Genomic DNA, 21,949 nt, shown 5'->3' on the forward strand with positions numbered 1-21,949 from the left:
TAAACAGCCTACAATGGCAACCGTGTGACAATATATAAATTTTTCTCAAGGTGACAGTCTGCACACCTTAAACATATATAAGGCTACATGTCAAATATATTTAATTAAGAAATAAAAAAGACCTTACTCTAAGTTGGCAGAAACCTGTGCCTCTCTTCTGTGTTTAAGGGGTTGTTTTTGCCACCCTGTGATGGCCTTCAGATTGCGGTCGGCCCACAAATTCATGAGGCCGTTTCCTCCAGGGGGAGGGTGGACAGCCAAGGAAATGAAGCTCGTGGGAATGGGGAGCCCACCAAGCTTCGGGGTCAAATTTGCGGCCCGTGTCCACTTCCCCAACTTTGGGAATATTTCTCCCAATTAGCATTCTCAATTGCTTGAGAAAAAGTGGTGGGAAAAGCAAGATAAAAACAAGATTTTTCATTCACTTCACTTCCATAAATGACATCATGGATTACGTAGCGCTGCGGCTAAGGAGCTCTCAGTACCGATCAGAAGGAAACGAAGAAATCGAGGGCATCAGGGACAAGTCGGCAAAGGATCTGAGGCACCAGCCTGCCTGGGAGTTGTACCGATCAGCTCTCTAGGGGAACAAAGACGTGTTAGTCTGCTAAGAGCACCCGATTATTTCTCCATTCAGCAGAGAACAAAGAAAACATCAGCACCGTGCTCATAACTTTGCTTCACTTTGCAGCATGTAGAGCGAGGGCCATGTTCCTGCCACGTTTACCAGAATAGGGACACCTCTCCTTGTTACTGCCCGAGACACCGCCCCACGCCCAGGGTCTGAAGGTCCTACCTTGAAAATTCTCAAATAGAAAATGACTCTTTTTTTTCTAAGTTAATGACTAATTTCCAGTCAGTGAGTAATGTTTTTCCTGAAACATCCACTCAGTGGAAAACAAATGAAGAGCTGGGAAAATTAGGTAAACAAATCTGAACAGGGGGCCCCTGCACACAGCAATGAAGGCGCCTCTCAACTTGGTCAACAAAAGCAGGCACTCAAGATTTATGTCAAACAAAGCCGTAGTTTTAACCAACCCTGGGCTGCACCTCCCTTGATGAATGACTTCCAGGGCCTCTGACTCTTTGGGACTAAAGGAGAACATTATTTTTAGCACAACTATTTGGAAACCTCTGAGAACTTGGATCTGTTTTTCTGTCTGGTACCAGAGCAAGTTTCTCGCTGAGCTCTCATGAAAGATCCTCGGTCTCCTGTGGATTTAGAATCTTGGAGCGACCCACCATCCCAGCGCAAGGTATGGTGCTTGTCCTTTCTTTGGGAATTTCTGCAAATGTAGGTACCATGCCCGTGTCATATGGGAGCTTCTGAGTGTATTTAACAGACAGCTCTGTAAGAGGAAGCCATGAAACTGAAGACCTGAGTTCAAATCTATGGTCTGACACTGGCTTTAGGACCGTAAGGAAGTGACCTGACTTCCCTGGACATCAGCTCCCTGTCCAATCCACCACAAAAGGGTCTTTGGGAAGATGATATGGACTTAATGTTGCTCTGTTGACTACAATATGTTGGGCAGATGTCAATATTTATCACTGCCGTGTGTGTCATCATGGCTCTTTACATAAAGCAGCCAACGCTGTTGATAAAAATAAATGCTGATGAATATTTTTCTTCATTCAACCTTTGTGGAGCCTCTACTCTAGGCCAGTCTTTGTCCTAGAGGTTGGTGATACAGAGTTGATATGTGGGTGGAGAAAAAGCAGGTAAAGAGCCACAACAGTGTGGTGAGTGGTCTTGCAGGAGGCGTGGTGACAGGGCAAGGGGAGGTGGTGCGTGGCCAACAGGAGGAGCAGCTCCGGAGAGGAAAGCGGGAGCCTCGCAATCGGAGATGAGGGACCACAAGGCCGAAGGGCACAAACACCTAAGGCCCCGACCCTGGCTCTCTCCCAGGGCCACCCCCCATGCAGCTAGAGAAGGAAAAGCCTGCTATTGTGAAGTCTCTCTCTCTGCAGGCCAAGGATACGTCTCATTTTGGCTGCCCCTGGTTACCTTTCCTCTTCCTAACAACTTCCAGACAAAACACATTTTCAACTTGAATTAATAATCAAGTCCAGCCCGTTGTCGTGAAGCAATGCTACAGTTTCCCTCACGTGATATAGGCCAGAACTCAAGTGCTAGGAAACAGAAAGAGCTCAGTTTGGGATCCTGCCTGGGCCGCGTCTATGGCCGTGTGGACTTGAGCTCTTAGTCTCCACTTTCTTATTTGTAAAATGAAAGTGGTGCTGGGATTATGAATATGTTGTCTCTAAAACACCTAGCACAGTAAGAAGAAAACCAGTATGTTTTCTCCACCCCCCCAATATTTCTTATTTAGTATCTTTAATTGTGGTAAAATATGCAGAACAGAGCATTTGCCATGTAAGTGTTCAGTTCTGTGGCATTAAGGGCATTCACAGTGCTGTACAACCATCACAGCACCGTCCATCCCCAGAACCTGTTCTTCTTTCCCAACTAGAGCTCCATACTCTTTCAACACTGACCCCTCCCTCCCTCCTCCCCCACCACCGGGCGATCATTACCCTGCTTCCGGTCTCTACAATTTTGACTGTTCAAGTTACATCATGTAGGTAGAAACATACAACATTTGTCTTAGCATAAAGTCTTCAAAATTCTTCCTCAGAGGAGAGACAGACTCATAGATAGAGAGCAGGCAGGGTGGAGGGAGGCTGAGGGGGCTGGAGGGATTGAGCAAAAAAATAAGAAAATAGAGAAAGAGCCCATGGACAAGGACCACAGTGTGGCAATTGCCAGGGGGAGTGGGGAGGGGAGGGGAGGAGGGGATGGGGGAGATAAATGGTGATGGACCGAGATTTGACTTGGGATGGTGAACACACAATACAGTGTACAGATGATGTGCTGCAGAATTGTGCACATGAAACCTGTATAGTTTTGTTAACCAGTGTCACCCCAATAAATTCAGTTTTACAAAAGATTCCTTCATGTTGCAGTATGTGTGAAAATTTGTTTCCTTTTAAAGGTGGAATAATGTTCCATTGTTTTGCATGTACCATATTCTGTGTATCCATTCATCTGTTGGTAGCCCTTGGGTTGCTTTCAGCTCTTGGCTGTTGTGAATAACACTGGTATGAACATGGGTGTGCAGATATCTTTTTGAGGAGTCCCCGTTTTTACTTCTTTGGGGTAATACCCAGAAGGGGATTTGCAGGGTCTTAACTAGGTAATTCTAGATGAAATTTTTGCGAGAATCACCATACTGTTTTGCACAGCAGCTGTGCCCTTGTACATATCTACCAACTACAGGTTTTTCTCCAGCTTTACTGAGATATAACTGACATATAACATTGTGTAAGTGTAACAGGAACAATGTGAAGATTTGATACAGTCTCTTGTGGATTTATAATCCTGGTTATTGGGAAATGATTACCACAATCAGATTAGTTAACACATTCATCAAATCACCTCCAATAATTATCATTTTGTGTGTATAGTGAGAACAATTAAGATTGACTCTCATCCGTCTGGGTGTGGCTCAGCAGTTGAGCGTCGACCTGGGATCCAGCAGATGGAGGTTCGATTCCCCATCAGGGCAGGTGCCTGGGTTGCAGGCTCGATCCCCGGGGGGGTGCAGGAGGCAGCCGATCAATGACTCTCTCATCATTGATGTTTCTCTCTCTCTCTCTCTCTCCCTTTCCCTTCCTCTCTCTAAAGTCAATAAAGACATATTTTTAAAAAAAGATTGACCCTCTAAGCAACTTTCAAGTATATAATACAGGATTGTTAATAATAGACACCATGCTGTACATTAGATCCCCAAAACAGATTCATTTTATAACTGGAGGTTTGCCCGTTTGACCAATACCTTCCTCCAGCCCCTGGCAACACCATTTTACTTTGTTTCTTTGAGTTCAGCTTTTTAGATTCCACATATAAGTGACATCATACAGTAGTTGTCTTTCTGTATGATTTATTTCACTTAGTATACTGCCTTCCAGATTCATCTGTTTTGTCACAAATGGCAGGATTTTCCTCTTTCTCTGGCTGAAGAGCATTCCTGTGTATGTATATACTACATTTCTTCACGCATTTGTCTGTCGATAGACACCTAGGTTGCTTCCACACCTGGGCCTCTGTGAATAATACTGCTCTGAACACGGAGCACAGATACCTCTTCAATATTCTGTTTTCACTTCATTCCAGAAGCAGCCTGGCTGAGTCATGTGAGGGCTCTATTTTTAACTTTTTGAATAGTTTTTGAGTTGTCCTACTGTGTTCCGCAGTGGCTCTACCAATGCATGAGGCTTCCTTTTCTCCACACATCACCAACACTCGTTCTCACATCTATTTTGATAAGAGCCACCCTGAGAGGTGCGAGGTGATACCGCGTGTGGTTCCCATCTGCATCTCCCCGACAGTTGGTGACGCCGAGCATCTCCTCATGTGCTTGTTGGCAGGTTGTATGTCTTCTTTGGGATAATGTCTGTTCAGATCTTTTGCCCATTTTCAATCCGATTACTTGTTTTTTGCTGTTGAGTTGTATGAGTTCCTCACATATGTTGGATAGTCATGCCCTACCTGATACATGGTTTACAAGTATTTTCTCCCATTCTGTAAGCTGCCTTTTCATCTTGTTGATTGTTTCTTTTGCTGTGTGGAAGCTTTTTAGTTTGCTGTAGCCCCGCTCGTTTATTTTTGCTTTCGTGGCTGTGTTTCTCATGCTATGTTAAAAAAATTGTTGCCAAAACCAAGGTCAAGGATTTCTTTTTCCTGTTCTCATCTAGAGGTTTTACAGTTTCGGGTCTTACACTGAAGTCTTTAGTCTATTTCTAGTTACCTTTTTGAGTGGTTTAAGTTAGGGGCCCAGTTTCATCCTTTCGCATGTGAATATCATTTTCCTACCACTGTTTACTGAAGAGACTACCCTTTCCCCACTGAGTATTCTAGGCTCCCTTGTCAAATATTAGTTGACTCTACATGCGTGGGTTTGTTTTATTTTTTAAATAAATGGAAGAAATGCTGTTTACAGAAGTATCTCTATCTGTGGACACATTTCCTAGAAGTTCAATTTTTGCACTGACTTATTCAATATTTCTCCAAGTGTTTTCCATGGCTAGCTTAGCAAGAACAAAGGGTCTCATCACTAAAAAATATCTACAAAACATTGTATACTGCATTCCTGTCTTACAGATTCAAAACACACATCAACATGAAGGTTCTGAAATCCACAGTACCACGAAGTAATTTTTTTCGATATGCTTTTAAAAAACTAAAAACCTGTTACTTTGTAATCTCCACAGAAAAGTAGACTAGAAGGTCATTTACAGTTAACATCAAGGACAGATCTGTTCAAGAAGGCCAATGTCTGCAGAGCTTTGATTTTCTAACTCCAAAGAAGCACAATGGTGGGAAAAATACATTTTAGCACATTGTCTATCAATTTGCATAATTCAATGCAATCTCTCAAAGCATTTTGTATGAGAAGTGGCTGCTAATGCGAATAAGGAGTCTTTCTGAAAATGTGCTAAAATTAGATTGTGATGTACATTGAGTTGTATACTTTAAGTTGGTCAGTTTTATGCTGTGTAAATTAAATCTCAATAAAGCTGTTAAAAAGTATTGTGATCTTTATAAAGCCATGACACACAAAGGTCAGTCCCACCAAAAATAACCTGTTCATTGCAAACCAGTGGGGCAGTGGGTGAAGGAGGAATTATTCCACATAAATTGAAATCTGAAGTTGGATCCCTATCTTATACATTTCATCAGAAAAAAAATCTAATGGATCAAATTTTAAATATGAACAAATAAAACAATAAAAGAACTGAAAGAAAAGTGGGAGGATTCTCTTTGTTATTTTTAAGTAAGGGGGGTCTTTTAAACACAATAAATTGAACCTCAAAAATGTGGTTTCACAATAAAAATGTTTTTTTAAATACATGAACAAAATAAAAGGCAAACTAGGCAAAGCTTCTTCATGCTCATGTCATAAACAATGTGTAAAGAATATATATATGGAAATACCCATTGCACTGTACAGAGATAGTTATTGCACTATTGCACTGTTAGTAACAGTACAAGAACGAAAATATCCCAAATATTTATCAGTGTACTATTAGTTAAATACGACACATTCATACGATGAATATTCCACAGCCACTAAAAAACAGAAACAAAACAGCAACACTATACACACTGATAACAAAAAGATCCCCGCCATGTGGAAAACCAAAGTACAGAAAGTTGCGTACCGTAGGCCAACATGGGGAAGGAGGGCTCACGAGAAACTAGCAACGGCGGCTGCCTCGAGAAAAGGAAACTGCAGGGCTGGGAGGCTGGAAGGAAGGAGAAGTTTATCTTTCATTACATACTCTATTTTTTAAATTTATGAATGTGCATGTTCTACCTATACAAAAATACATATTGAAAATATTTTAAATGCTTTAGATTATAAAAAATTAAAATAATTCAAGTCTTTTATTTGCATTTCTCAAACTCTGGAGAAGGGACCCGTAGACTTCAGGAATGTCTCCTTAAACCCTCTCTTTTCTTCTTCTCTTGTGATACTATCATATCCCATTCTCTCTGGTTGTTTTTTTTGTTTTGTTTTTTGTTTCATTTTTTTTCTCACAAAAGTCATATCTTCCACCAAAAATATCTTCTCCTCTGCCCCCAGCCTGAGTTGAGATTGTGCCAAACACTGTATTAGATGATTGGAGACGTTAAAGACGCGAAGATCCTGCCCTCACAGAGCTTACATTCTAGCAGATAAAGTACATGGTGTGAAAAAGAACACTAAGGATAAAAAATAATCTAATGAGTTAGAGGACAAGTACAATAGAGAAGATAAAAAATCAGCAGAATGAGGGAGGGTCAGGAGGTAGGAGGAGGTGGATTTCAATGTTCAATAAGGTGGTAAGAGTTGGCTTTAATGAGAGGGTGGCATTTCAGCAAAGACTTGAGGAGGGACATAAGAGAGGGAGACATATGGACATCTGGAGAACAGAGTTCTAGAGAGAGGAAGGACAGTGTGCAGACCCTAAGGCAAGGCATTCCTGGTCTATTTGAGGGACATCAAGAAAGTCAGTGTGACTGGAGCTGAGAAAGTGGGAAGGAGAATAGAAGATAAATTCAGGGAAGAGGGAGGTACAGTGCCAGGCCAAGTAGGGCCTTGTAGACCATCTACCATGAGGCTATTGACTTCTAAGTGAAATAAAGAACCATTACAGGGTGATGCCACTGTAGTTTCCCATTATAATCCATACCCCTTTGTCATCCTGACAAACTGAGTCCCAAGACTCTATCGGCCACTCATAACCATGCCATCATCACGCATCAGGCACCACAACCCATTGTTCCTCATTTCTGATGAGGACTGTTCATGGATAATCACTCTGAGTGCCTTTCAGAAAACTCTAACCGAGGATTCTTCCAGCATTTAGACTACTAGACAGAAAATATCCTAGTGCACTTGTCAATGAAAGCAGCCCATTTGTTCCATGAATGCATTTGTTTACATTGTTTTTACTCCTCTTTTGAGCACTTTGGTGTCTGGCTATTGGAAATATTAATACCCTTTCTTCCAAGTACATCTAAAATTTCTGCTTTCTCCATCCACCATAACCTAGACCTCACCACGCGCTTCCTCATAGACTTGCCCCTAACTTGTGATGTCAGCTTCATCAGAGTGTCTGAGATTCCACTGCCCAAAGCGACTTCTCTCCAGATAATGTCAAGTCCCTCTTAGAACCAGCTCCTAGGAGCTACAGCATCCCATCAAATGTCTGGTTGAAAGGCCTTTTTATGACTGTCTTGTATGAGCATCTTCTCAAAACCCTTCTCAAAGCCTCCTCTGATCTGTTTTTTACAAGAAAGAAGAACTAGCAATGTAATTATTGCATCTTGTTTTAATTGTGGCAAGGGGGGGGGGGTTAGAAGGCTCTTTCCATTTCCTTCATCTGAGACATGTTTGAAAGGACTACATTTTTATCAGATCCTCTAGGCTTTTCAGAAAGTGACTTAATCCCAGTTGGATCAGTAATTTTGAGTTTGTGCCACATGACAAATCAAACAGACAGGGTATGGCAAGGATATTCTCCTTGATGCTGGGGGGAGGGCCCACTGGTAACATGGAGATTTGGTCAAGGACATAGAGCCTATGTTTGGATAAGTTGCTTCAGTTTTTTACTAATAAGATTTCTAGGAATCAGATCTGTTTCAAACCATATGTGCACACTGTTTTTCTCAGTTTGTCATTCCTTTGTTCTGGCAAATTTCTGGGTCTAATTCCAAGATGTTTCAAATTCCCCATGGGTACCATAAAAGTGGTATAGTGTGCCTGGTTAATTTTCCAATGTGACTATCAAAAAAAAAACAAAGAAGCTTTATCTGATTGCTGTTCCCACATTGTATAATTTTTTCCTTTGGGTAAGTATAGATCAGGCATCTATATCAAGCATTGTACAGATTTCCTATTAAAGCAGAGGCCCAACTACCTAAAAACTACTTATTCATGCCCCAGAATGACATGTATACATTCTCCCATCCAAGACTCTGCTGATGCTAAAGACCATTTAGCATAGAAAATCAGGTGTCCCCAGCCTACACTGGCCACCCCTCAGACCATATGCCAAATGTCATGGTAATAAATGGTCCATCAGCCCCACCAGCATGGCTCAGCAGTTGAGCGTGGACCTATGATCCAGGAGATGGAGGTTAGATTCCCGGTCAGGGCACATGCCTGGGTTGCGGGCTCGATGGATTCCCAGTAGAGGGTGTGCAGGAGGCAGCCGATCAATGACTCTCTCATCATTGATGTTTTTATCTCTCTCTCCCTCTCCCTTCCTCTCTGTGAAATCAATAAAGACATTTAAATAAATCAATCAATAAATGATCCATCATTCTCAGCTGCCAGGCTTTATGGAGGGAAAAATCAAGTCCTATCAGATCACAGCTGAAGAGACCTGTCGCCTGCTTCACTCAGAGCACGTGGCACTAAGCATGCTTTGATTTCACTCAGCTCTTTAATTGAGTCCCGGTGCTCACAGCTTTAATGGGACAGCAGGGCATTATATCCTGCAGATTTTAAATTAAAGTCTGAGACCCCCCTCAGGACATGCAGAGTACCCCAATTAACACTAATTGGCATTGCACGTGATTATTTGGTGAAAAACATGGTTTTCCTGAAAATACCTCTTTCTCCTGCTTTAAAAAGCCCAGAAATTCTACGAAAACAACCAGGGATGCATGCAAAGACTCGATGGAAGGATTCTAGCGTGGTGTTTATATTGGCAGAAAGCTGGAAACAAATGTCCATGGTGGGGAATTCTGTACATAAAGGGTAGCAGAGACAATCCAACAATTTTTAATGTTATGAATCAGTTTTGACGTGGCAAGATGCTCGTGATATCTTGTTAAGTGGAAAAAGTTGAAGAATGGCAGGAATGACACGCTATCACTTTTCTCTATGGCATAGAAAAAGGACTGGAAGGATGTAGGTATCAAAACAGACTCAGTGACATGGAAGCATGGAACAGACTGACGAATCTCAGAGGGAAGGTGGGGGGGCGGGAGGGAGGGAGAGATTAACCTAAGAATTTATATGAGTATATGCACAACCCATGGACACAGACCATAGTGTGGTGAAGGCTGGGTAGGGGGTGAGTGCAGGGTAGAGGGGTCAATGCGGAAATAAAGAGGACATCTGTAATACTTTCAACAATAAAGATAATTTTTTTTAATGTAAAGAGTAATTATCTTAGGGTGGTGAGAATATATTCATGTTTAGCTTATTCATTGGTATCTCCAATTTGCAAAAACCATGCATTACTTTGGCAAAAAGAAAACATTTTAGCAAAGTCCATCATTGATTCCTGCAGAAAATATGCAACAAAGGGATTATTTTGAAACTTTTAAAATCAATCTTTCGCCAACCCTGTGTGGGGCACTGAGAACTTGATCAGTAACTGGTTAATCGTTTCTAATGGAATTATGAGGGTGAGCAGTGATTTTTTACATCCATGGAAAGGTGAGCACTGCAGTGGCTGCCTGTAAATGCCCGTTCTCATGTTCAGTTACACTAAAGCCCCACCTGAGAGGCTGCATTCATGTCTGTGTGCTTTTCTTGCAGAGCCAAAGATGTTTGTCTTGCTCTATGTCACAAGTTTTGCCATTTGTGCAAGTGGACAACCTCGAGGTAACCAGTTCAAAGGAGACAGCTACTCCCCGAGATATATCTGTAGCATCCCTGGCTTACCCGGGCCTCCGGGCCCCCCTGGAGCGAGCGGTTCCCCGGGGCCCCACGGTCGGATCGGCCTTCCAGGACGAGACGGGAGAGATGGCAGGAAAGGCGAGAAAGGCGAGAAGGGGGCTGCAGGTAACGAACGACGGGTTCCGTAACCCCTCCTTCCCTCCACCTGAAACTCCCTTTCTTTGAGGCTTTTTCCTGTGGGAACTGTCCCTTGAGACCCTCCCCTGCTCACCCTCCTCGATCATAAGGACTGACTGCACCTGGGCTGCTTCAGACGCTGCTCTGACTCTGCTCGTGGGCTCTCGTTTTATTGAAACAACAAGCCCTCCAGGTGGAAGCCATCGCGTTTCACAGATGGGGACACTGAGCGGCGCCAGGACCAAATGGGTTACCGCCGAGGGCGGGCGCTGCTAGTGCCTGGCAGAGCTGGGCCCAGCTCGGATGCCAGTGCGCCCTGGGCTGGGCCATCGGCAGGCAGGCTGCCCGCGGGAGGGCGCGATGGGTGGACAGACGGGTGGACGGGGGGAGATGAAGCGGAGGCAGGATTAGGGGCCCAAAGCATCCTGTTCTGCACTAATCCTGAACAAAGACACAAAAAGGGGGCTCTAGGTTTTCTTCTTCAAAGATGAAATGGCGAAAGTACTGTGTAGCCTCCTTTCCTGGTTCCCACTCTCACACCTGTCCCGTAAAAGCTAGAAAAACTAGATTTCATGTTGCTCTTTACAGCAACACAACGCCCCCCAGCCTTTCAGTAATTTTCACTTCTTTCCCACAACAAGTTGGCCCGGGAAGCTTGCCAGATTCTGTGACCCTTCGGAGTAAAACAGATTAAAATTCTAGAGAGGCGGTGTTAACCCTGAAAGGGAGTGATTTAGAATCAATCTTCAAAAACACGTGTCTGAATGTAAAAACTGGGACAAAAGATAGGCAGACAATGTCAAGAGATGTAAGAAATGTGAATCTCTCTAGTCATTGCACCTCATTTAGTGCTAGTATATGAAACAATATATATATATGCAAATTATTGGCTAATAATTCATTTCTGAATTTGCCGTGCTGAAAATACTTGGCAAATCAGTAGCTACCAAATGCGTGAATGCTGTTCAACATTAGATAAAGAATCTTTAGGTGGAAGTTCAACATCAGGTAAAAAACCATTCATTGGAGCTTAAATCTTACCTTTCAGATCCTTCTATAAGCAGTACCTGTGAACACAACGTACGGCTGTGTCATGATCGTGAATGGCCTTGAGATACCATCGCAACACGAGGGTCATAGTTAGGTCTTGCCAACCCTGTTCGTTTGCTAGGCCTGGGAGCAATGATATAGTGATTAAACTAGCATGCATTGGAGTCAGAAAGACTTAGGCTGAAATCTTGGCTCCTTCCATTACTACTTAGTATCATTGGGCAAATAGCCTCTTTGAGTCTCAGTGTCCTCATTTGTAAACAGGGGGTAGTAAGGGTGGTTGTGAAGATTAAGGACAATAATACATGTAAAACATGCACTAGAATGAGCGCCATGTGCTAAGCATTCAGTAAATGCTAGCTGCTCTTACCACGGCATTGTGATCTGCAAATGTGAGTCATGGCTAAGTTCGTGAATATCCAAAGCTACATAATGAACTAGAAATGAGTGCTCTGTTTTACAAGCTAGTTCTAGGGTTATTTAAAGATGTGTTTATGGGTGTGCATTCAGATTACATCAAATGTTCATGATTGCTACAATTTTAACCACGTATGAGGCCAGCTATACCCCGTACCCATCAACCCACTTACTCACCCATCCAACTGGTGTATAATTCATTCCATAAGCTTTTTGCACACCTATGGCTACCAGGATTGTTCTAGACCAGTGTTTCACAACCTCCACACTGATGACCTTTTGGGCTGAAAACTTATCTACTGTGGGATGACCATCCTGTGCATTGTGAGGCATTCAGCAGTGTCCCACTACATACCAGTGACAACCTGCCTATTGTGATAACCAGAAACGTCTCCAGATGTTGCCAACTCTCCCTCGGTGGGCGATGCAAAATTGCTTCTGGTTCTAGATCCTGAGAACACAAGCCTGAATAAGGCCTGGCCTTGCCTTCATAAGCAAGCACTGGGTGGGGGAGGCCAAGACAGAAAAATACAGTCACAATACAGGGTGGGGCAAAAGTAGGTCTACAGTTGTGAGTATGCAAAACACAGTTTATTCTTGTAGTATAATTTATTAATTATTGCATTGTTTTCCATACAAACAACTGTAGACCTACTTTTGCCCCACCCTGTATGTCATCATCATAGCCATTTATTAAGAACTCACTACACCTATGATCAGAAATTTTACACTAATACTCATTGTCCACTGTAACCCTATTGGCAATTATTATAATCAGCAATAACAATGTCACAAATGAAAAAAAATGGAGATTTAAAACTAAAATGACTTTCCCAACCTGAGATTGTTTAAATCAATATCCACATACACATACGTAAGGATATATGCCAGTAAGGAAGGAAAAGTAGAGATGCCTTGTGATGGGTGAAGGGAAGCACACCTCACGGACACGCTGCAGGAACAGGCCCTGGGGCTCTGGGGACATGCTTTCAAAGTGGCCGGAGCAGGACACAACGGAGCTGGCAGCTTCTCTTCCCTCCTCCCGCGTTTGCTACCCCACGAAGGTCTTCTTTGCCACAATTACCCCTACCGAGTGCACGCAGGATCAAGCATGACTTTCGCCCACTTTCCCAAATTACAAGTACAGAACTTATTATACTGAATTATACATTTTACATTAAAATATGTGTCTCCTTTACTGGTCTATGGCAATTACTGTTGTGTCATATTATTAACATTTAATTTAATCTGAATACACATCCGCATGAATATCTTCAAATAACACTAGAGGCCCCTCATGAAGTAGATAATGCTGGTTTATTCTATGGCTTTGGATACTTATGAACTTAGCTAAGACCCGTATTTGCAGATGACAGTCTAATACACAATGACAGCCAACTCGAAGGCGGGGCAAGGTGTCATTCATGTCAAGGTCTCACTTAGCCCCTAGTACAGTGCCTGGCCTGTGGCGATGGTCAGTCAACATTAGATGGTCCAGGTGCATGCAGGCATTCGTAAGTCCTCCATGGGTGGGTGGGATGCAAGAAAGAAATGGCACTGAAAAAAAATCTTTGTAAGCCCATCTCACGGAGAGTTAAGAAGAAATACTTTCTCTCCAAGCTTCAGTACTTAAGCGTAGGTAATATTATCTCCCTAATTCTCTCTACACAGTCATATTTCTGACTGAGTGGGGAGAGAGAATGATCTGTCCCTTCTTTCTATTCTTTATTCATGAGTCCTTAGCACAGGGAAAATCTGTGACACAAACAGGAAGACTCGCTGTAAATTATTACAGCTAGTCCCCGATTACCTAACTCCCAGCAGGGAGACTCACTAAATTATTACAGCTAGTCCCCGATTACCTAACTCCCAGCAGGAAGAATAGTAAACAGCTACAGGAAATCCAAACGCTGAAATTGTGAAGACCTTCTCATTGTAAAATTGCACCTTAGTACTTATGCTTCGATCTCAAAGAATTTTCAGTTCTGGGAAACTGAAGCCGGAGAGATGAAGCCCCTCTGTCAGATCCTCCTCACTCCTGGCTGGACGAGGCTCTTCTCCCTGGCCTGCTGAGTCACTGTTTACTGCTTTTCCCACCAGATTTGGAGTGGATTTGGATCCAATTTCTTCATAGTACAAATGGGGCAGTTGAAATTCAGACAAGAATTGACTTTCCCAAAGTCACAGAGGCAAAGGGATTTGAGTACATAATGAAACTTAATGGTCAAATTATTACTGATGCCAAATGTCTTTTTTTAAATTGATGCATCAAAAGTCAACCGGTGAAGACGGCAAAAGTTAAGCTCCTATTGAAGATAAAATGACAATTTAGAAGTTGTTGACTTTGATTCAACAATTAACTTATTAGCAAAATGATATTTATATTATACTTCTATCAAAAAAAAAAAAAAAGCAATCATTAAGAGGTCAGACTATTATCACCTTATTTCAAGAAATAAATACCAGATTGTGCTCTGGCTGGAGTCAGTGGAATTTCAGTTTAAGAACAAATGTCACCCTGGCTGGTGTGGCTCAGTTTGTTGGAGTGCTGTCCCGTGCACCCAAAGATGGCAGGTTTGATTCCCTACCAGGGTGCATACAGGAGGCCACTGATAGATGTGTCTCTCTCGCATCAATGTTTTTCTCTCCCCCTTCCTCTCTAAAATCAATAAAATCATATCCTTGGGTGAGAATTTTTAAAAAGAAAGAAAAGAACAAATGTCGTCTACAGCTAGAGAACAGTTCTATAAGCAGTAATAATGCTGATCTTAGTTGCCAAAAAATATTTGCTTTCATTACTAGCATCTTTTATGCAGCATTAATTGTCAAACAGTGTCTTTCCAAAATTATAGAAACAAAACATTTGATGTCTTAAGAATAAAGCTCTAATTCTTTTCTAATGTACATTATCCAGAGCATTCTATTGCTAAATTTGCCAAATAAATGAAAAATTATCAAACTCATACACCAATGCACATGTAATATATTCAAACAGATGATATCAAAGCACTGTCAAGGTAAAAAGGCTTTGCTTAATAAAAGTTTCTGAGAATAAACTGCACCATATATCAACAATATATTTTCCCTGACTACAAAAGTACATTACAAATGACCAATAACTTGGAGATTTTTGAGAATGTACCATTACACAGGCACTATTTACGGAATGGATTTGGCCATGAAATTGAATGACCTTTTTTATGCTACTAAGTCATTGCTGTTACACAGTTGATTTAAAAATTAAATAGATGTTGTTTATCGCTTTCGAGTCACTATCACTATTTCTCTGCAGTTAGCCTATGGTTGATCTGTAGACATAAAAAATTGGACAAACAGAAAATATTCCACTATGGTGATTTTGAATTTGTTGAAATCTTTTCACAGCTATTATGTCTTTTCTGTATGTAAGGAGACCCAGAGAAATTAAGGGACTTGCCAAAAATGATACAGCCTACTTAGCTGCAGAGCCAGACAGAATTTAGGATTCTTGATTCCAGCCCCAAAGGTGAGAGAGATTTTGATGACGGGGAAGCATCATTAGCTGAGACTTGGATTCCAGTCCTGGCCTTGCTCCACCTCTCCAGGGCTCAGTTTTCTCCTCCAAAAAAGACTGACTGCGCAGTGGTAACAGTCACTGTTATTGGGATATCGGAGCATATTGAGCCCTCACGAGGTGCCAGGAGCCCTTTCCAATTTACACTGTAGCCACTGCCCAGAAATGCCCAGGCTCCAGAGTCAGGCAGACGCGAGTTCAGATCACAGCTCCATCCCTCACTAGCTCTGTCTCCTTGAGCAAAGAACTTCTCCATGGCTCAGTTTCTTCATCTACAATGGAAGTAATAATAATTCCTAGTTGCAAAACTTAAAGAAGGTAATGTACGTAAATAAAATGCTGTTCCCGGTACATAGTAAATATTCAATAAGTATGAGCTAATCTCATTTTGATTAATTCTTTTATTATTAAAACTAATAGTAGAATGAGGCATGAGCCCTGGCCAGTTTGATTCAGTGGTTAGAGAGTTGGCCCTTGGACCGAAGGGTCTCAGGTTCAATTCCCTTTGAGGGCATGTACATGCCAGAGGCAACCAATCGATGTGTCTCTCATGTCTATGTTTCTCTCTTTCTCTCTCTCTATTCCCCTCTTCCCTCCCTTCCCCTCTCTCTAAAAATCAATGGAAAAAATATCCTCTGATGAGGATTTTAAAAAAAAAAAAAAATGGGGCATGAGATTAAACAGCCTCTAAGGACACGCCTGGTTCTGTCTGCTCCCATGACCCCACTCTGGGGAATGATACCAACATCACTCCCCTTCAGTTCTTTCTGTAGGAATGACTACCTGTTTGTAACTAAGTTAGTGACAGGAGATCCATCGTCAGAATGATAGTTAATTATTTTAAATTAGTCAGGATTAAATGATTTCTCACATACTCTGGAAAATTTACTTGCAATTCTGATGAAAATTTCCTATTTCCATATTTTAGTGTATCAGTGTTTACGTAAAAGATTCATTGTTTAGTAGTACACAGTTGAAAGTTGTCTGAAAAGACAAATTTTGGGCATGCTGGGACTATGTGGGCTGTTAGTCACTCTGTATTTAGAAGAGCTGTTCATTAAACTGCAAACTCTCTCTTAAAGGCTTGAAAGGTAAGACTGGACCACTGGGCCTTGCTGGAGAGAAAGGGGACCGAGGAGAAACTGGAAAGAAAGGACCCATGGGACCAGAGGGAGAGAAAGGAGAAGTTGGTCCAGCTGGGCCTCCTGGACAGAAGGGAGACAGAGGAGAACAAGGAGACCCAGGGCTGCCTGGAGTTTGTAGATGTGGAAGCATCGTGCTCAAATCTGCCTTTTCTGTTGGCATCACAACCAGCTACCCAGAAGAAAGGCTACCGATTATATTCAACAAGGTCCTCTTCAATGAGGGAGAGCACTACAACCCTGCCACGGGGAAGTTCATCTGCGCCTTCCCAGGGATCTATTACTTTTCTTATGATATCACATTGGCAAACAAGCACCTGGCGATCGGGCTGGTACACAATGGGCAGTACCGGATAAAGACCTTCGATGCCAACACAGGGAACCACGACGTGGCTTCTGGGTCCACGGTCATCTATCTACAGCCAGAAGATGAAGTCTGGCTGGAGATCTTTTTCACTGACCAGAACGGCCTCTTCTCGGACCCAGGCTGGGCGGACAGCTTGTTCTCCGGGTTTCTCCTATACGTTGACACAGATTATCTGGATTCCATATCAGAAGACGACGAGCTGTGACCAGGACAGCTGACCAGCATGTGCCAAAACCCTTTGGGAGACTCTTTGATTTAATCTGGGGGCCCTGGAAGGTGGAACACACAGAAACAAGATCCAAAGACACTACCACTCAGATTCCAGAGTATTTACAGGCAGTTCTAGCAACATCGATTAAAACAAGATGAGACAGCAAACTGTTGAAACCACACCAAGGTGAATTATATAAAACAATAACCCCAGATATGAATTCTCTTGAAAGCAGTGTTCATAAATATTTAAACAAAGTCAAGACAACGTTAACAATTTTTTTTATTAAATTCCCTGAGTGATAAAACTAGCCAGCAATGATATTGTCTCATTAAATCTTTATGAAATTACATTTTTGCCTATTATTTAAAAGAATCATAACTTCCCAGACAAAGTCTTTGATAATTCTCAAAAGGCTGCAGTTAGTCAGAAACCAAAGGTAAGTGATGCTGAGTAATTCCAAGCAAGTTAAAGTGAAGTCATAATTTTTTTTATTATTTCTTCCTTCGTGCTTGCACGTGAAACTCAAAGTTTATTCTTGTATGTCATGTATTTATTAATTATTGTATTCAAAAGTCGATACAACTATAAGCCTACTTTTGCCCTACCTTGTATATTTATTCAACCACTCTTTAATGAAGCCTGTGTAAACCAGACACTATGATGCTGGCTCGGGTTTAATGAGTTCAGACCAAGTCCCTCCCCTCATACAGGCCAGTGTATAGTGTCCCCATTCAGAGCACTGAGCACCAAGGCAAACAGACTGGCTCAGTGGGGCCAGAGAACATGGACAAATGTGACGTGTGCTAAGGTGTGTGTCTTTAAGCAGATGGGAGATATGCAAAGAAAACAAAGAATTCAGGGGTGGCTTTCTGCCCGACCATCTTCAAAACACACTGATATTTGCAATCAGGAAGGGCTGAAAACCTGGAGAGAGAGGAGCCTGGGAGGCCAAATGGCAATAAAAAGAATCGAGTTACTGAGGCCGACCAGTAGGTCGTTCTCCTAAATCCGTCCGCTTGATAGTTTCCCAAGACAAATATTTGTCCTCTCAGCTTTCCCAAATAAGGAAACTACTTTACACTATGGTAAGGACACTGTGGCTGGTGGATTGTCTAGGTATCGAATGCAGATAAAGCAAAGCACATGCCCACTGATTCACGAGTGAGCTGATGGGAGAAGTGAACAAGAGAGAGGGAGAGACCAGGCGTCTGTCTCTCCCAAGTCTCCCACCTCCCTAGTCCCACACGCTCTTAGTGTCAGCCCCCTGTTCCCCAGTGAACTGCAGTCCCTCGGCTGACTCGCCCATAACTCTGTCATCGCCGCTCCCTTGGCTGGTAGTCACAGTGCTCCCAGATCCTCTCCCTTTTGGTGTCTTCCAGCCTCCTCCCAGGCGTTCCTCTCTCTGATCATTCATTCAATAAAGCTCCTAGTGCTTCCTATGTGTGGGTCACCGCGGCGCGTTCTTTGAAGGCGAAGGAACATCAGTGCGAATATGGCACAGGCCCTGCTGTCAACTTTGAAAGGAGACAATTTGAAAGGAGACAAGAAAGGCAATGGTATGCACGTGCACACATGCACATACACACATGCGCACACACACACACACATGCTCACACACACAAGACACCTAGAATTCTGAAAGCAAACTTGCTAAAATATGCCAAGTGCTAACCTGGAGATAGAGACAATGCTGTGGAAGGAATTGGCTGGGAGGGGGGGGGGGTTACTCCCAAATTCGGAGGAGAGGAGAGCTGGGGAATTCTCTGTTCCCTGGGCCTGAAGTCATGGGTGAGACTTGCAGTGGCCAAAATGAGGGAAAGGGCACTTTAGACAGAGGTAATCATGGGACAAATTGTGAAAGTGAGGACAGAGACCCAGGAAAGGAACCCATGGGCCATATTTGTAAGAACCTTGAACACCAACCTGAGGGTTGGGGACTTTATTCCTGAGAGAGTGTGGAGCCTCTGTGTGCTCCAGAGCCGGGCGCCACGACCAGAGGTGGAATCCAGAATTACCAAGGAGCTGTGTGCAAGGGCCACGCTTGCTTCTCCCGCCTCCCAGGCCTGTCTTGCTTCCAGCACCTGCTTCTGCCTCTTCTCCTTTGTCCACTGGTTCCTCTCTTTCTGAGTCAAGACATGGGTCTGGCAGACCAAGGGCAATAACCCTGAGACAGAGCACTGAGCAAAGGTGCTCTGAGGTAGTCACCAGCCTCTGATAGCACCTGAACCTGGAATTCCAGGCTAGAAAACATGAAAAACAGCCAACAGAAGAAGCCAATCTGGGGAGCGTGGAAACATGGGCCGCTTGAAGACTGTGGAATTTGCTGGAGAAACTGGCAATGGAGAAGTTTTTGTTGATAGTCATGACCCATACAATTATTATGCAATTAAATTTTTTTATCATGATCCATTGATGCATTTATTTTTGGGACATTGTTTACTTGCTTAACTTTTACATGTGTCTTTCATTATAAAGCCTATTTTGAGTAGCTTTTAAAACTAAAAACTAGTTGGTTCTAAGCCCAGAGATAAGTTTCATTTTGAAGTACCCGATATGATGGTGACGGGGCTCAGAGCACTAACATGAAAAATGAAAAGCTATTTTAATATTAAAGTGATAAACTTTTAAGCAAATGCAGGTGTCTTTTACTCCTTAAAAAAAAAAGAATGAATAGAATTTATCCACATTTATGGATATTTGTGGAAAGGAAACAGGAGAGCAATTTTGGTTTAAAACGTTCCAAGCCTCATTCCGATCATTCTTTGTAAGGGCTGACTTGCAATGGATATGCATTAAGAAACATTTATTGACTAGATGCCACCTCATTCCAGAATGATCTAAAGCCACCTACAAAAATAGACAAAAGACGGGAAGAATACATTAGCAGCACAAAGCTAAAAAAGGAAAGAGCAAGGCTAATACAAAGCTGCGTGTACAGGAGCACACGTACCTGTGTTACACACTTATAGGACACATGTGTTTCCTTGTACCTGTCCACGCCAAGGGCGTGTCCAGATCATTTATCATGTGAATCACATTATTTATGGTGCGAAAGTTTCCATAAATTCTGAATATACTTTTTCTCTGCCACCCTGTGAAAATGATCGTGGACATAACTTCACTTTAGATGTCAGCTATCTGTTGTTTTATACCTTCCTCTCTTCCTCTCTTTCGCCTTCGGTAGCTCCACTTTCTGTAAACGGCATCCCTACCCACACTGTCCCCAAAGCAGAACCTAAAGCCCATTCTAGAAGCCTTCCTTCCCTTCCCCACCGAATTCATTCAGCATAAAATCCTTATGTCCCTAGACCCTACGTGGACATTTCTGAATCACTGCACCTTTCTGCCCCCAATCCCGAGGTTTCATTCATACTCAGCATCCCTTCCCTGGACTAGTAAAAAACCTTTTGGCTGACCTTCGCCTTCAGCCACAGCCCTCCAGTCCACACCGCACATTAGGCTGGATCTGTCCTTCTAACGTGCTAATCTGGTCATGTCACGCCACGGTTTGAAAGCCAGCAGGGGTCCTCCAGTGCCTACACTGAAAAAGGTGCCCAGGACTTCCCCGGGCTTTTCCATGGAGCCCGGTTTCCATATCTGCTTCCCTGGCACGCGTCCCCCACTCCCCCTGAAGGCCCACCCTCCTGCACACGCTGCGCCTCTGGGCCTCTAACTGGCGTTGACTCCCGCCATACGTAACCCTCAGGCCTGATCTAGCAGGGCAGAGCACCCAGTCTCCAAAATGACTGGCTCAGGTGACTCGATCGGAGCCGGGGAGACTTTGCTGGGACTTTTATAGAAGAGAGTCTCATTCTTTTCGACTGGACTTGAGCCTGTGAACCTCGGTCAGCCATCCTGCCATCACAAAGCATAGTGTTATCTGCGAATGGAGCCGAGGACAGGTGAGGCAAAGAAACAGAGATAAGGGAGGTGGGAGACAGGTCCTGGAGTCATCCTGTGAACCCTGATCTACACATATCTGCAGCCATCTCTTCGTTTGGACTTTTCATTAAATGCCATTTTTACTTAAGCTTTTTTGAGGTGGGTGGGTATTCTGTCATTTGCAAAAAAAATGTTATCCTACCTAATACTAACACAAACACTGTTTAGCAAAGCACACTAGACCTTTTAGGATCTAGCCTCTGCGTATTTTTATAGTCACATCTCCAGAAGTCACCCACATGCAACCCACAGGCCAAGAGGCTGCCGAGAACTGCCGTCCCGGGCGCCCCCCTCGGCGCCTCGCACCCTCCCCGCGTGCCGCTTCCTTGGCTGCCTCACCAGCTCGCCTTCTAAGGATCAGCTTAAAGTTACTCCCCAGCCCTGGCCAGTTTGGCTCCGTGGTTAGAGCATCAGCCTGTGGACTGAAGGGTCCGGGGTTCGATTCTGGCCAAGGGCATGTACCTGGGTTGCAGGCTCGATCCCCAGCCCCAGTTGGGGCACATGTGGGAGAAAAACTAATCAATGACACATCGATGTTTCTTTCTCTCTCTCTCTCTCCCTCTTCCAATCTCTCTGAAAAGCAATGGGAAAAAGGCCCTGGGTATGGATTAAAAAAAAAAAGAGTTACTCCCTTTTCTCTTGCCCTGTGCCCCACAGGAATCGCAGGTGGCCTTGTGTGTCCCCTTGTCATCTGGGGTTTCGTACATAGTCACGGTAGCAACAGCGAACACTTACCGAGTGCTAGTCAAGTGTTTTATGTGTATTAGCTCAATTCGATCTTCCAAATATTCTCTCCATTTTACAGATGAGGAAATGGAGAGACAGAGAGGATAAGAAATGTCTTAAGTAAATAATAAGTGGCACAGTGGACCCAGGGAGTCTGGCTCCAGAGCCCGTGTTCCC

The 21,949-nt window shown here is 43.2% G+C and overlaps 1 protein-coding gene across 4 annotated transcripts in view; it reads left to right on the forward strand.

The window, feature by feature from the left end:
• C1QTNF7 (C1q and TNF related 7) overlaps nt 1-18,541 on the forward strand; it is an 86,026-nt gene extending 67,485 nt beyond the window's left edge. For 3 of the 4 annotated variants that reach the window (XM_081149417.1, XM_081149414.1, XM_081149416.1), the window contains exons 2-3: nt 10,104-10,349; nt 16,464-17,452. In XM_081149417.1, the coding sequence (XP_081005543.1) occupies nt 10,112-10,349; nt 16,464-17,095 (870 nt within the window). In that variant the 5' untranslated portion in view covers nt 10,104-10,111 and the 3' untranslated portion in view covers nt 17,096-17,452. Of the gene's footprint in view, nt 1-921; nt 1,257-10,103; nt 10,350-16,463 lie in introns of those variants that run through there. The other variant, XM_081149415.1, reaches the window with a different exon arrangement.
• Nucleotides 18,542-21,949: the final 3,408 nt, after the last annotated feature.

Source organism: Miniopterus schreibersii, assembly GCF_964146895.1.
Source record: "Miniopterus schreibersii genome assembly, chromosome: 1".
NCBI lineage: Eukaryota > Metazoa > Chordata > Mammalia > Chiroptera > Miniopteridae > Miniopterus > Miniopterus schreibersii.